Source organism: Manacus vitellinus, unplaced genomic scaffold (assembly GCF_001715985.3).
Source record: "Manacus vitellinus isolate BGI_N305 unplaced genomic scaffold, ASM171598v3 scaffold_26_pilon, whole genome shotgun sequence".
Taxonomy (NCBI): domain Eukaryota; kingdom Metazoa; phylum Chordata; class Aves; order Passeriformes; family Pipridae; genus Manacus; species Manacus vitellinus.
Genome location: NW_021939960.1, coordinates 6099032 through 6111865, shown reverse-complemented (window position 1 = coordinate 6111865; position 12834 = coordinate 6099032). Strand labels below are relative to the sequence as shown.

At 47.3% G+C, this 12834-nt stretch overlaps 3 protein-coding genes across 4 annotated transcripts in view; 1 reads left to right on the top strand and 2 right to left on the bottom strand.

The window, feature by feature from the left end:
* LAMA5 (laminin subunit alpha 5) overlaps window positions 1-1814 on the top strand; it is an 81081-nt gene extending 79267 nt beyond the window's left edge. The window contains 2 exon segments of the mRNA XM_018073843.3: window positions 188-307; window positions 447-1814. Of these exon segments, the coding sequence (XP_017929332.2) occupies window positions 188-307; window positions 447-601 (275 nt within the window). The 3' untranslated portion in view covers window positions 602-1814.
* A 155-nt stretch (window positions 1815-1969) lies between these two features.
* On the bottom strand, window positions 1970-8825 carry ADRM1 (adhesion regulating molecule 1). Of its 2 annotated transcripts, none has more exons than XM_018073827.2 (10): window positions 8777-8825; window positions 7841-8051; window positions 7476-7592; window positions 7273-7396; window positions 6758-6844; window positions 4546-4627; window positions 4087-4316; window positions 3617-3774; window positions 2808-2910; window positions 1970-2195 (listed from the first exon to the last, which is right to left on the bottom strand). In XM_018073827.2, exons 2-10 carry the CDS (start codon window positions 8048-8050, stop codon window positions 2089-2091), a joined length of 1218 nt encoding a protein of 405 aa, XP_017929316.1. In that variant the 5' UTR covers window position 8051; window positions 8777-8825; the 3' UTR covers window positions 1970-2088. The 2 variants fall into 2 exon arrangements, with proteins under 2 accessions (XP_017929316.1, XP_017929317.1); XM_018073828.2 differs by having other exon boundaries at window positions 1972-2195; window positions 4195-4316.
* Window positions 8826-9878: 1053 nt separating this feature from the next.
* Window positions 9879-12834, bottom strand: part of OSBPL2 (oxysterol binding protein like 2) — a 35125-nt gene continuing 32169 nt past the window's right edge. Inside the window, exon 15 of the mRNA XM_018073818.2 lies at window positions 9879-12582. Coding sequence (XP_017929307.1) covers window positions 12480-12582 — 103 coding nt within the window. The 3' untranslated portion in view covers window positions 9879-12479. The remainder of the gene's footprint in view (window positions 12583-12834) is intronic.

The following is a 12834-nucleotide window of genomic DNA, read 5'->3' as shown; positions in this document are numbered from 1 at the left end:
ACCTGTACAGCAAACTCAGCCATGAATGTAGCTGGTATTGAACAAGTGCTGAGGGTTTGCATCAAGCCCTTTTTGGGGCTTGGGGTCAGTAGTTTTGCTCTGCTCCAGCACTGGACTGAGCCAGAGGGTGGAGATGGACTTGCTCCCTGGGTAAGGAAGCAACGCTGACTGTTGTTTTTTTTTGAAGTTACCAAATGGAAAAACATAATCCAAATTGATGTGGACACAGAAGGCAACCACACAGTGGGACCCAGCCAGCGTCCTGCACCCAGCACAAGGGCGACCTTCTCCATGGGAGGGCTGCCAGGTGAGTTGGGAAAGGCGCGCCCCAAACAAAATACCCCAAAGCCAAGTGAGGTACTCTTCCTGGTGCAAAGAAGAGGTACTTAATCCCCTGCCCTGTTATGAGCCAGACTAATGCCTGCTTTTCCTTGTTCAATCTGCAGAGACAGACAAGGCCAGTACAGGGCTGCTGTTACCTCCCCTCCCTCATTACGTGGGCTGTGTAAGGAACCTGCTGATTAACCGGAGGCACGTGGACCTGCCGCGAGCCGGGACTGCGAGGGGCTCCGTGGGCCTGAAGGGCTGCCCCGTGCTGTAAGTGCCACATCCATGCCCAGCCTGAGTGACACAACGCTGCTCCAGGTCCCGGTGTCACCACTCGATGGCATCGACCGTGCTCAGACACACTTGAACTCCAGTGACTGCAGGCACAAGTCTGGGCCACACGAGAGGGGCCACGAATCCAAGGGGAAGGAGGGCAGGGGAGGACGGCTGGGGAGAAGGGGGCACTTTGGGGATGTTTCACAGATAGAACCAACAAGTCGGAGTGGGATGTGGCGACAGGCAAGTCCTTCCCTGGTGGTGAAGCATCTGCAGCAGGACTTGTGCTGCCATGTGGCTCGTGATGGGAGCGACTGCCCGTGACAGAGCGTGGGCTGGAGCACACGGCAGCGTGTCCTGGATCCTGTTCCCTTCACCCCACACTCACAATGCACATAGATTTAGTTCACAGAACACTCAAGGCTATTAATAAACTGTCACAGACTGTCTGCTGATAAAGGCTGCAGGCAGTTTCTGTTTTATCATAAATGCAATTAGGACAAACTGGATTAATTCTGTCAGTTTTGTGGTTTTATAAGCAAGGGCACATTTAACCTCCCCCCGCCAAGGGCAGCCTCAGCTCACCTGCCACGCTACGAAAAGAGCTCTGCAAGGGGGAACTTGGACAAAATTCTGTTCACAGAATTAGCATCTTCTAATCAGAGTAATTTATAAAAATCAAAAGAAAAGAACAGAATATCCTGGGAGAACTGCTGGGGGAAAGCAGAAACACAACCACCACTGACTCTGCAGTTGCATTCAGCACTGGCAGTACAATGACTAAAGTCCTGTTGTGTGAAGCAAGAAACTATTGCTTGAAAGGGAAGAAATAGAAAGGTTACCTCCACATCTGGCCAGGTGTGCAAGGTGACACCTGGCCCTCACCCACCCTGGCTCCTGCTCGGCCTCCCTCACACCTGGTGTAGTGCAGCCTTCACTTGAAAACAGCTTTTTTCCCTCCCAAGACACCCAGTTCACTCGTGCACTTACACGTCATTTATATATTTGTGTGTGTATATATATATATCTGGCCACTTGGGGACAAAATCTTGCTTCTGAAATGGACTTGTAACTTATATCATTATATTGTGGGGGTTTTTTTTATGAGGGGTAAATATTGTAAAATGGGTTTTTAACATGTCCATCCTAAACAAATGTAATTATGACCTGTTTTTAAAGTTGTAGTATTAAAAGATGGTCTTTGTAAATCACTGGTACATACTTTGGAGTCAAATAAAGTTTTATGTTACTCTCTTTCACTTTACTGGGGAACAGTAAGGATGAGGCTGATGAGCTGGAACAGGGATAATCAGCATCTCAGGAAGCAACACAATAGGGACTAGTGTACAGATTGGAAAGAACAGTATGGCAGATAAAGAAAATTCCTTTATTTGTAGATTTATAGAAGCATAATATGAAGTTAGTAATCCTACTGCAGTTGTTTAAGTTAGTATCTAGGAATATCTGTAAGGAAGAGCAAATAACTTAATCTAAACTCATATCTTCCTCTTCATCTTTCTTGTCCTTAGAGTCTCCTTCCTTTTGCTCTGACTTGACACTGTTCTGCATGGCTTTGGCAAAGGCTTCCACATCTAGAAATTAAACATACTGGTTACTGAACTTTGCATTTTCTGGGCCAGACATTATTGTCCACATGAGGTTAAGCTTCATTACTTGGAAAGCAAATAGGTGCTTTAGTATGAATTAGCAGGAAAAAAAATATTAAACACTTAATATACATCCAGATCTCTCTGACACAGCCAGCACTTTTTACACTTGAACTGTGCATGGGCAGCCTAAGACCAGAATTCCTGCAGTAATGGAAGGGATGCTAAAAGCTCATTAGGGAAAAGGGATACCCCCTACCCCCCAGAGCTATGGGGCTGTGTTTGCTGTTTTCAGATGAATCAGTAAGGACTCCCACAAAAAGGCATTCCTGAACAAGGTGACTGTGACACCTCTAGAAAGAAAACAAGGCCAAGGCTGCTCAGCAAATCTCTGCAGAACTCACAGTTCTCTGAATCTGTGTCTGACCTCACTGTGCCTGCTGGGGAACACCCAAAATACCTGCCTTTTCCTTGTAAAAATCAGTGCAGAGTCAGCTTTGGACAGTCACATAGAAGCTGATCACACTCCACACTCAGTGGCCAAATAACCCCAACAAAACACCACCTCATCCTGTCCCCACCAGCACCAGTACTTACCACCTTTATTTGCTGCATCTACTGCCTCTGCAGGTAACCCAAACTGGCTCATTAGTGGGCCCAGCTGTCCTGAAGCTAAGGCAGCACTGAACATGCTCAAAGCCTGTGAATCAGAGTCAACAGCATCAAAATAAAGTTTGCATCGTGTTCCTGCAGCATCAGGTGGGTGCTGGGCAATAACCCCAGGAGGAGAGTGGTCCTGTCAGGGCACAGTGGCCACACACCCAGCTTGGGAACAGATACTCCATCAAATCCCTCACTTCTGAGTCTTGGCTGCATGTAGGTTTGCTGCAGTTTAAACTAAAAACAGTAATTTAAGCCACCGAAATTTTGCAAATTGACAAATTTCAATCAATCTGTGTAAATAACTAGTTTGCACTGGACTGTAACACACCAGCTTTAATCACACAGTGTCCTGGAATTAAGGACTGGTGTTTCAAGAGGAACAAGGGATGCAGTGCTGTAAACATGAGCATCTCTTCCCTTCAGTCACTTGAAATTACTTTTAAGGAGACTGCTCAAGCCACTCTTTGACAGGGAGTGTGCTGCTATCCCTGTCATTTGCCAGAGAGCATTTATAATAAAGAGAAAGGTAAAGCCCAACTCCAAAAGAAAAAGTAAAATCATTCCTATCTGCCTTTGGGTGACTGCAGGAAGGAAGAACCAGTGCTCCTTTAAACCATGTCCCTCCTCCTTTCCACTTGTACTGAGCAACTTCCCACTCTGAAAAATGTCACCTGTAAAATCAGGAGCATGGTGCAGGAGGGAAGGAGAAGTGCACTTTCCCCCACAGCCAGGCATCTACCTACCTGCTGGAACTGAGGAGACGTCAGGGTGTTCTGGATCTCTTCTGCAGTCTGCGGCAGGGATTCCCCTGAGGGAAGGTAAGGCATCAATCGTTCCTGAACTTCAGCGTTGGCCAGGATGGGAGCCATTATCTCAGGAGTCAGAACAGCTGCCAGGTCCACTAGGAGAAAATAAAGGGTTGGCCATTAGACTATGCACAAACCCACGTGTTTTTGTCATGTAAATCAAATTATCGAGTGTGATTATTAAAACATAGTTAGCACACTGCCAGCATCCTTTCTCCCTTTCTCAGTTTTGGAGTGAGAATAAGACTTCAAGCACCAAGAACAGCATCAAAATTTTAAAAAATTTAAAAAAAAAAGAACCAAAAAAATGGTAAGAGACCTTTCAAACCAGTTTGGAACAGGACAGGACAGTAAAACAGCTCCATAGGATTCCTGGATCCAAAGCTGTCTGGCCAGAACACTGTTACCTTGCTGTCCTCCTGCTCCAGATGGCACATTCATAGTAGCTAAAATGTTCTGAAGGTCACTCAATTGAATGGGCTGGGTTGGGCTTGTGGCTGAGCTGGTTCCATTACCCGAGCTGGGAACGGGGCTGGGACTGGTCACGGAGGCAGCCGCAGGAACGGACGGGGCAGGCGTTACACGGGTGGAAGAAGTCGTGGAAGATGGAGTCACTGCAGCTGACTGGCTGCGAGAGCTGGGCAAGAGAATTGGGAGAATTAATCCCCTGCAAAAACCTCCTGTACCCTGAAAAGCTTCTTTTCAAGCCCTTAAGAGTATCAAAAGCCCCTACCCCACTTTAGAGAGGTAATAAGCAGCCCCAATTTCCACCGTATTCCCCATTCAGTAGGCCAGGATTCCTCCCACAGAAGTGGCAGCTTCACGTGACAAACCCTCCCCAGAACCAGGGCAGACAGGCCTCCTACCTTGATGATGAACTGCTGGTCGGGGGTCCCCCACTCCCGAGCAGACTGGCCAGCCCAGGCCCCGTCAGCGCACCCAGCCCACCTTCCGTAAACACAAAACAGAAACACGTTTAGACATTTATTCCTTCAGGTTTTCTGCACCTCTCTGCTCTAGAGAGGTCGCTCTTGTACCTGAAAGGTTTTTTGTTGCTAAAATAGAGGAGGGGATGAAAGAGCCCAGCCTAAGGCCCCCCCACCCCCTTCTGTAAATTATCAGCTCTTGTTCTCTGATATTGCATCCCTGAACATTTCCAAAAGGACTCGATTTCTAGGTGTACACAAGGATGAAATTGCTTCAGTTTGTGCCATACATACATAATCATTGTAACACCACCCTCTCCTCTTATCTACTATCCTGAAAATCCAACTTCTCTCCAAACTTTCAAGTCAAGGCCCTCAGCAGAAGATCCCAGAGGCACCTTTGAGTCAGCACCACTGTCTTCCCCACACACTGGGGTTTTGCAGCTTCAAACCTAACGCAGAGATGCAGCAGCAGAATCAGCTGAGCCCTTAAACACTTCGCAGGTCAAGTGAGGAAAACCCTGCACAGTAAGTGCTACCAGGGGAGCAGCCAGCAGGAAACCAACAGCCCTATGCCAAAGAAATCAGAATCAGCCTCCTCCATCACACATCCAACCAGCAAGGACTTATTGCAGCACTGAGAACCTCAGCTAACAAGAGCCTGGGGAAAGGCCTGGCTGCTGGGCCCCCTGGAGCTGTCAGGGACTCGACTGTCCCCCTGCAACTCCTCTGAGCCACATCAGCCAAACACTCCAATTCCCACACTCTTCCTATCAGCAGTTCCTTGTGCCACAACTTACTAGACACACATCCCTACGACAAGCACCTGCATCATCACCCACCTTGGGAGCTGCCTGTGAGCAGAGGACAGACAACAACAAGCAAACCTGTGGCCAACTGCAGCTGCAGACTCTGTGGGTCAGAGTGAGCCCCACCAGTCCCTCCTTCTACTGGACCCATCCCATGGAAACACGTCCCAACACTTCTGTCACCCATCCCAGAGCAGCAGGCACAGCAGGTGAAGGACCCCTGGCTGGACCACCCTGCTCTGCTCAGTTTGTCCTCACTAAGTGGAAGTGACCCATGAGCAAGAGAGCTCCTTTGGAGCTCTGCAGAGCCCTGAGAGATGCAAACCAGATGTGAAGAAGATGACACTCCCAGGGGAAATGACCCCCAGGGATTCACCACAACCACAGTTTGCAGAGGCAAGCACATGGTTCTCCTTTGGTTACAGTAGTGACCTTCATGTCAAGCTGGCTTATGGCTGGATGTAAAGGCGAAGGAACAAGAGCTACTGAGAAAAAGTGGTGAGAAGAGAAAAAGTCTCAGGATTATGTAAAGCTTCAAGAAGGAAGAACTTTTCCAAACACATCCTAAAAAGCCAGAATCTTCCAACACTAACATGAGATTTGCATCTGAACATCCCACCAACAAAATTTGCATCTAAAGCTAAAAAGACACAAGCCAGATCCACAGAAATGGACTTCGGAGCTCAAGCACAGAACCTCAGTCCCTGCCATCTGTGTGCCTTTGCCTTTCACTTGAGGGTCTGACCTCTCAGAAAACGCTCTTGGAGCTCGGTAGAACTGAGAACAGACCACAGCAGGGACTCCAACACATCCCTCGCCCCTCAGAAACCAGCACAGTGATTGAGCTCTCCCCAGGGTAGCCCAGGAGAGAAAGCCCTGACCTGAGCCTTGCCCCCCTGACCAGGTGTGCTGTGGGCTCGGCAGGCTCCAACCTTCCTCTTGAACTTTCTCTGCTTTGCACACAAATATTCACTGAATCAGAGACAACACTAACAACTCCACAGCTTGGTAACCAGGACATGCACCAGGAACAAACCCCTGGTTTTCAGCCCCTGCTCCAGTGAATATTTAGGAGGAAGAGGAGGAGTAGAAAAAAGGAGGGGAAAAAAAAAGCAGAAAGATCAGTGCAGCAAGGAGTAGACCAAGGCTGCTTGCAGATCAAGCCCTGAGATGAGTGCTGTGTAGAATGAGGTACCCTTTCTTGCCCTGAGCTCATCTCTGAGGCAGGGCCTTGCCTTCTCACGCTATTGAGATCAATAGCGCTACTTGAAAATATTGTCAGGTAAGATTTAACCTGGCAGGAGAAAATACCATTTTGGCATAAAGATATTAAAGCATTTTACCAAGTCCTCCTAAGCCCGTTGGTCCGATCAGCTGCATGAGCTGGTTATGGCTCATGTTTCCAAGAAGGCTTTGCAAGCCACCCTCACCTAAAAACAAAAACATTCTGAAACACAACATATTCACATAGGTTTTTTTACACAGCACTCCAGCTCAAACAGCAGGAGATTAATTGGTATCACATTCTGTATGGAAAAACAGTTTCAAGTGTTTACTGATTCATGATCTTCATAAAAGATAAATGCAACTTGGCTTCATAAAGAGGTAAGACTCCAGAGAATCTACTGGAAACAAAAAGATTTCTCCTGGCAGTCTTAACTTTCAGCCTGCACCTATTTTAACAGCACAGTTTTTTCTGCTAAAAAGCACGTTTACGCTTCTGGTATTAACACTGTCCCCAACTCACCCTCCACAGCCATCAGGAATGTCTTCCTAGGGAACTCTAAGTGCTTATTCTAGACATAATTTTTTTTAAAAAAAAGGCCTCTGACATGAAGGAGCAGAGAATGGACTGTACCTCCGAGTGCTGAGAGCTCGTGGCCTCCGCTGGCATTGCCACCCAACGCCCCCGGCATGGGGGGATTGTTGAGATACTCGTTCACCTTACGGCAGTGCTCCTCATCCTTGTCTGTCTTCGGCTCCTGCAAGAGAGTAGCTCTTGGTACCAGTCAAACTGGGAGTATTTTGGTCCCAGATCTTTGCCACTGACTCCCCACAAACCTGCATCCAGAAGAAGAGTCGTTTTGATCCCGCCTTGAACTTCAATACATACACACGGCCCGTGGTGCACTGCGGGACCCTCTTGAACTCACAGTCGTCAGGAAAAATAATCAGATCCTGGAAAATGTGGCAGGAGGAACAAATGTTTGAGGAAATACACCAACGTTCCTTTTTACCTCCCAAAGGCCTCCGCCCCCCTTCCCAAACCTTCTTCCATCTGCTCCTCAAAGCAGAGCGGCCGTGGAAGTGCAGGTCTGTCAGTGACATTCTCACCCTAATTTGTCCTGGAGGAGCTCTTTCAGCAATACCAGCAGAACAGAAGAAAACAGGCCATGACTTAACAAACACCTCAATCTCGTACTCACATCCTCCACGTTGCCTGAAGTCCTGTCCTTCCAGCAGAAGTGAATGAGGGAATCATCAGTTTGCTGGATGTAAACAAGGCCTTTTCTCTTGTCTGGGGTTACAGTGCTGCCTTTCAGGGACATCTTCCCTGCTCGAAATTCCACCAGGTATTTGCTCGAGGAGCCACGGGAGCCTGGCACCAGGCTTGGAAATAATGCACCTGAAGACATCCTGGAAAGAGAGAGAGCAGCAGGTGTGATGAGAAACCTTCTCCCGTTCACTCTTCCTAGTATCAAATTTCAACCTTTATCAGGTGGGCTCCACAAAAGCAATCTGTCCTGCTGCCTGCAGAATTCCAGGGTGATCCAGCTGAGCTAAAGTAGAACTCTGGATGAAGCCAGGAGGCTCCACAGACCTCCACTAATAAAGGTGAGCCTACGTGCTGAGGAACTAGAAAATGAAACCGCCGTCCCCTGACGCTTCCTTCTTTGGTTCGAATTACGGTTCAAAGCTCAGGGACGCGCAGGAAGCCCTGCTGTATGTTCAGACTGCGGCTCCAGCATCCCAGCAGAGCCTCACAGGCCGCCCTACGCCCGACTGACCCTCATGGTGCCCCCCTGGCTCTGCTCCCGCTCCCCCGCCCCACGTCCCCGACCGACCGACCGGACGGCGATGCCGGGCCCGGGCGGCCCTGCGTGACTGTGCGGCCGTTCCCGGGCTCGCCCTGCGTTCCCAGCCCGCCCCGGCCCCGCCGCAGCCGGAGAGGAGCCGGGGCCGGGGTGGGGGCTCAGCCCGGCCTGGCCCGGCGCCCCCCGCCCGGCCGGAGGCCGCGATCTCCTGCCGGACCGTCTCGAGGCCGCCCCGCCGCCTCCCCCCTGGCGACGCAGGCAGGAGCCCCCCGGCGCGGCCCCACCGAGCGCGGGGCGCGTGGCGGTCGCGGGGGGTCCCGGCGGTACCTGTTCCCTGTTCCCGCTCCCCGTCCCCTGTTCCCTCCTCCTCCTCCGCCGCCTCAGCTCTTCCTGCCCGGCGCGCCGGAACCCCGCCCACGCGGGGCGCGCGCCGCGCGCGGCCCCGCGCGATTGGCCCGCGCCGCTGTCAATCACGTGGGGGGCGGGACCGTGCGCCCCTGCGGTGTGTCACGGAACATGGCGGCGGCCCCCCCCCCCCCAATTCCTCTCATCCCCTCAACCAAGCACAGCGCGTCTCCAAAACCACCTTTATTCCCGTCACACCCGTCAAGTGTTACAAAAATAAATCTTTCCATGGAGGAGCTCTCCTGCACATGCCCAAACTCTGGGTTGCCTCATAGCATTTCAGTGTTGCATCACTGACCCAAATCCCGGGTGTTTTCCAAGGAGCCAGCGGTGTTCCATGTGGGGCTCGGCCAACACTGGTGTATTCCCAGCGTCGCTGGGCGAAGAGTCTTGGGTTTGTTTTTTAAAAGCAGCCTTCAGCAAAAAATTTCCTGGGAAATTGTTTTTAATAAATAAACAAGAATAAATACTTCTAATTAGTTCTGTTCTCACTGGGTGATTTAGGGTGGATGGTTCCTGTCCTTGTTAGTCCAGGTAACAATAACTACATAAATGCCAGATGTCTGAAAAGCTAAGCTGCTCTCAATTTACAACAGGACGTTGCCCCGAAGACAAACACATAACTACAAAGTTAATTTTCAGTTCTATTACATTTTTAATAGAAGTCCTCTCACTCCCCGGCTCCAGCTCAGCCACGGCCACTCTGCTGTCACATCAGTGTGAGGTCCCAGTGCTGGGAGCGCTGCCATGGCTCTTCCCGCTGCCCCTTCCCTGTCCCCACACAGGTTTGCAACCCTGTCCTCGACACCCCCATCACCCCACACACCACAGGGTGCTAAGGAACAGAGCCCACCATAGTCAGACACCTCCACCCAAGGCTGGAGGTGTCCCAAGCTCCCATTTAAATCATCTTCATCCAATAAACATCACGGTGAAATCTAAGTACAGCCCCAGTGCTGGCTTAGCAAAGCCAGAATCCTCCTGCCCCACCTGTATGCATTTCACACAAATCTCTGTCACCATCCAGAGGCCCAAAGGGTATTTATTAAGTATTTATTATAATTTTTTTCTAGCTGGTTTCTCTACGTAGCTGTATTAACATATACTAACACAGTTATCTTATATACAGTGTTTCATCAAGTTATAAAAGTGACATTCTTTCAAAAGGTGCAAAGTTATTAATGTTTCAACAGGTAAACTACTGAGGCGAGATCTGCATCGAAAATAAAACTTTTGGACTTTGAGAGCATCAGGAATGCCAGGGCTGGCCAAGCACAGCCGTGTCAGCAGCACAGGGAAAGGGTTCTGTAAGTGTTGTCAATGAAGAACAATAAATTAGAAGAATGGGTTTGGAACTAATCTGAAATTTTACTAAAAGCTTTACACTAAAGGAAGGGGAGAAGGGGGTGAAGATGTAACTAATGAAGTGTTTCTTACTTTGGAAATGTTCCCAGTTTCTTTTTATATCCCATGAAGATTCTCTACTGAAGTTTGGATTAAACACGTTGGTACAATTGTTTCATGCTTCCACATAATGACAAGGCTTTAGGTCTTTGAATTTAAGTCATGGCTTAGACAAGAGGGATGCTAACCTGTACACCTCCTCTTAGAAACAGAACATCTCGTTAGCAACTACTGTACAGTTTTTTCTATTCAGGCAATTTCTATTTATATGCATTATTTTAAAAACACTAATCCAGCATTAAACATACCATGTAGTTTAAGCAAGTTTTAAACTCCCATGAGATGTTAAACTGGTCTAATACATGAATCCTTTCAATCCTCACCTAACAAAGGGTTCCCTAACCTGCTTGCAGCAAGTTTGGAAAAGGATTAGAGTGCCTGGCACGGTCACTGAAGTTCACTTTTTTATCAAAACTATTTTTATGCTGTTCCATGTGGCTCAGCAATGTCTTTTTAGAAGTGCCTATGCACTTACTAGAAACAAACACGACCCTGTTGCCTGCACTGTGTCACCAACTCAGCTCCTAAGTCCTGAGGACCTGCATCAACGCAAACTTTGGCAACAGAATCATGTCCCCATGAGTATGGTTCAGATCAGGCCCTTCTTTACTGCCTTGCAGTTTTACAGCTTCTCTTATTTTTCCAATTTCACCCAAATTTAATCTAATTATTAGATGCACGATTTGATAGGAAAATGTTTCTCTATGAATATGTTTTCTTTTGCCTTTTAATCCTGTGGCTGGGAGAGACGCACTTCAAAAATCCATCCTCTGGATGAAACCACAGATGTTTTGGACATAAATCAGACCAGTTCTTTCTTGAACTCCTCATGTTGCTGGCACTTAACACCAGCAATGTCTAAATTACTATAAACTTCACAGCAGTGCAGCCGCTCTCCATGTTCACCTGGTTACTCAATTAAAAACTTTCATAAAAGAAGCAGCAACATTAGGACTAGTTTTAATTACTGGATCTAATTTTTCAAGCCTCTCTCCCTGCCTTACCCCCTGAAGTGTACCACTTGAAAGAAAATGAATGCATCAGTTCAGTAATTGATTATTTTCCAGTATTCTATGGCTTCAATGGTTTGATATGGAACCAAAAAATCCCACTTTTTGACATCACGTGCTCACAGGAAACTTGTAATAGGTATAAACTCTGCCAAAGCTTTAAATTGATTCTGCTTTTTCACAACATACAAAACAGACATGACCTATTAATGAAAAACATGCAAACCAAAACTTCCCCAAAAATATGAACCTGTGTGGATATACATATGGAAGTGCTTCCAAAGGAAAGTTTAGCCTAGGAGCATACACAGTGCCAAAGCTGCCAAAGGTAGTGCAGAAGTTAAGCCTCCAAGTGGTAGCAAGCAATATATTGTACATTGTAACCACCTCAACATTCCTGCTATTGCTTCCGAAGCTTCTCCTATTTTTAAGAACAGCATTTGACTTCAGAAAAAGCACGTTTGGACTGCGCCCTTCCCTTCTCCTAAGGTATGCTTTATGGGATTCATCACAGGTACACAGTTCAATGCTCACAGTGTCCCAAAGTTGTGAAGACTGTAACAGACAACTACAGTGTGAGAAGCTCAGGTTGGGTTTTGTTTCCATGAGTCTCTCAGTTATGGAATTGTTTGAGAGGGGGGGCCGGGAGCTCCTGTCCCCAGGGAGTGCTACATACGTACGGGGAGTAGGACAGGACTGGGTTTGATCCTGTTGGTACCATATTGGCTTTTCATCCCTGCTCCGAGTTCCAAAAACTTCAGATTCTTCGCTATTGTACTAAGTAACAAGGATATTATCTCTATTTTATTTAAATTACGTAGTATTCAAGGATGTTATGTGCTCTACCGGATACAGCGTATCCTCCTGACAGAGAAACTAGGGGAGAAGATGGAGAACCAAAGGTCCCTTTGAAAATTAGTGAAAACATGGTGATTTCACGGTGCAGCTTTAAGGAATGAGCACAATGGTATTTAAATATTTGGCAATCCAACGTTAGTGATAATTAAATCATTGATTGTTGACTGATAGAATTTTTGTTAAAATTTACTTAGAAAAGCTGGTTTTTGCTGTCAACAAAACCACAGGAACTGGCTTGGAATGAAATCTAGTAACTAAATGTCCAGGTGAGATGAGCAATTGGTTCTGTAATTTCAGTATATGTCTGGACAGTCTGAGAAATTTCTATCAAAATAGCCACCTGAGTACAGCCAATCTGAAGTCCCAGTGTATGGGTTAGTGCCTTGATGAAACCATCTGTAAAAGAAAAAAAAGAAAAAGAAAAAGGAGAGAAACAAGAAAACAAAAAAAGCAAACAGAGTGAACAGTTATTAACAGGGGAAAAAACTCAACTTTGCCTCTTTCACAAAACATTATAAAAACATAGTGGTATTTCTTATTAGAAAAAAATCTCAGGAAATTATTCAGGAAATACTCTGAACATGAAAAACAAGGCATTAAACTTCCTACACAATTATCACCACCTTGTAAAGCATCTTTTTTTTTTTT

What these genes read in the sequence shown, in the direction of transcription:
- ADRM1 (XM_018073827.2), bottom strand. Translation starts at nt 8,050, where the DNA reads ATGTCTTCAGGTGCATTATTTCCAAGCCTGGTGCCAGGCTCCCGTGGC. An exon ending in CTTCAGGCAACGTGGAGGAT is followed by an intron (nt 7,593 to 7,840) that starts GTGAGTACGAGA and finishes CACATTTTCCAG; the next exon opens with GATCTGATTATTTTTCCTGA. An exon ending in AACGGGCTTAGGAGGACTTG is followed by an intron (nt 4,628 to 6,757) that starts GTAAAATGCTTT and finishes TGTTTACGGAAG; the next exon opens with GTGGGCTGGGTGCGCTGACG.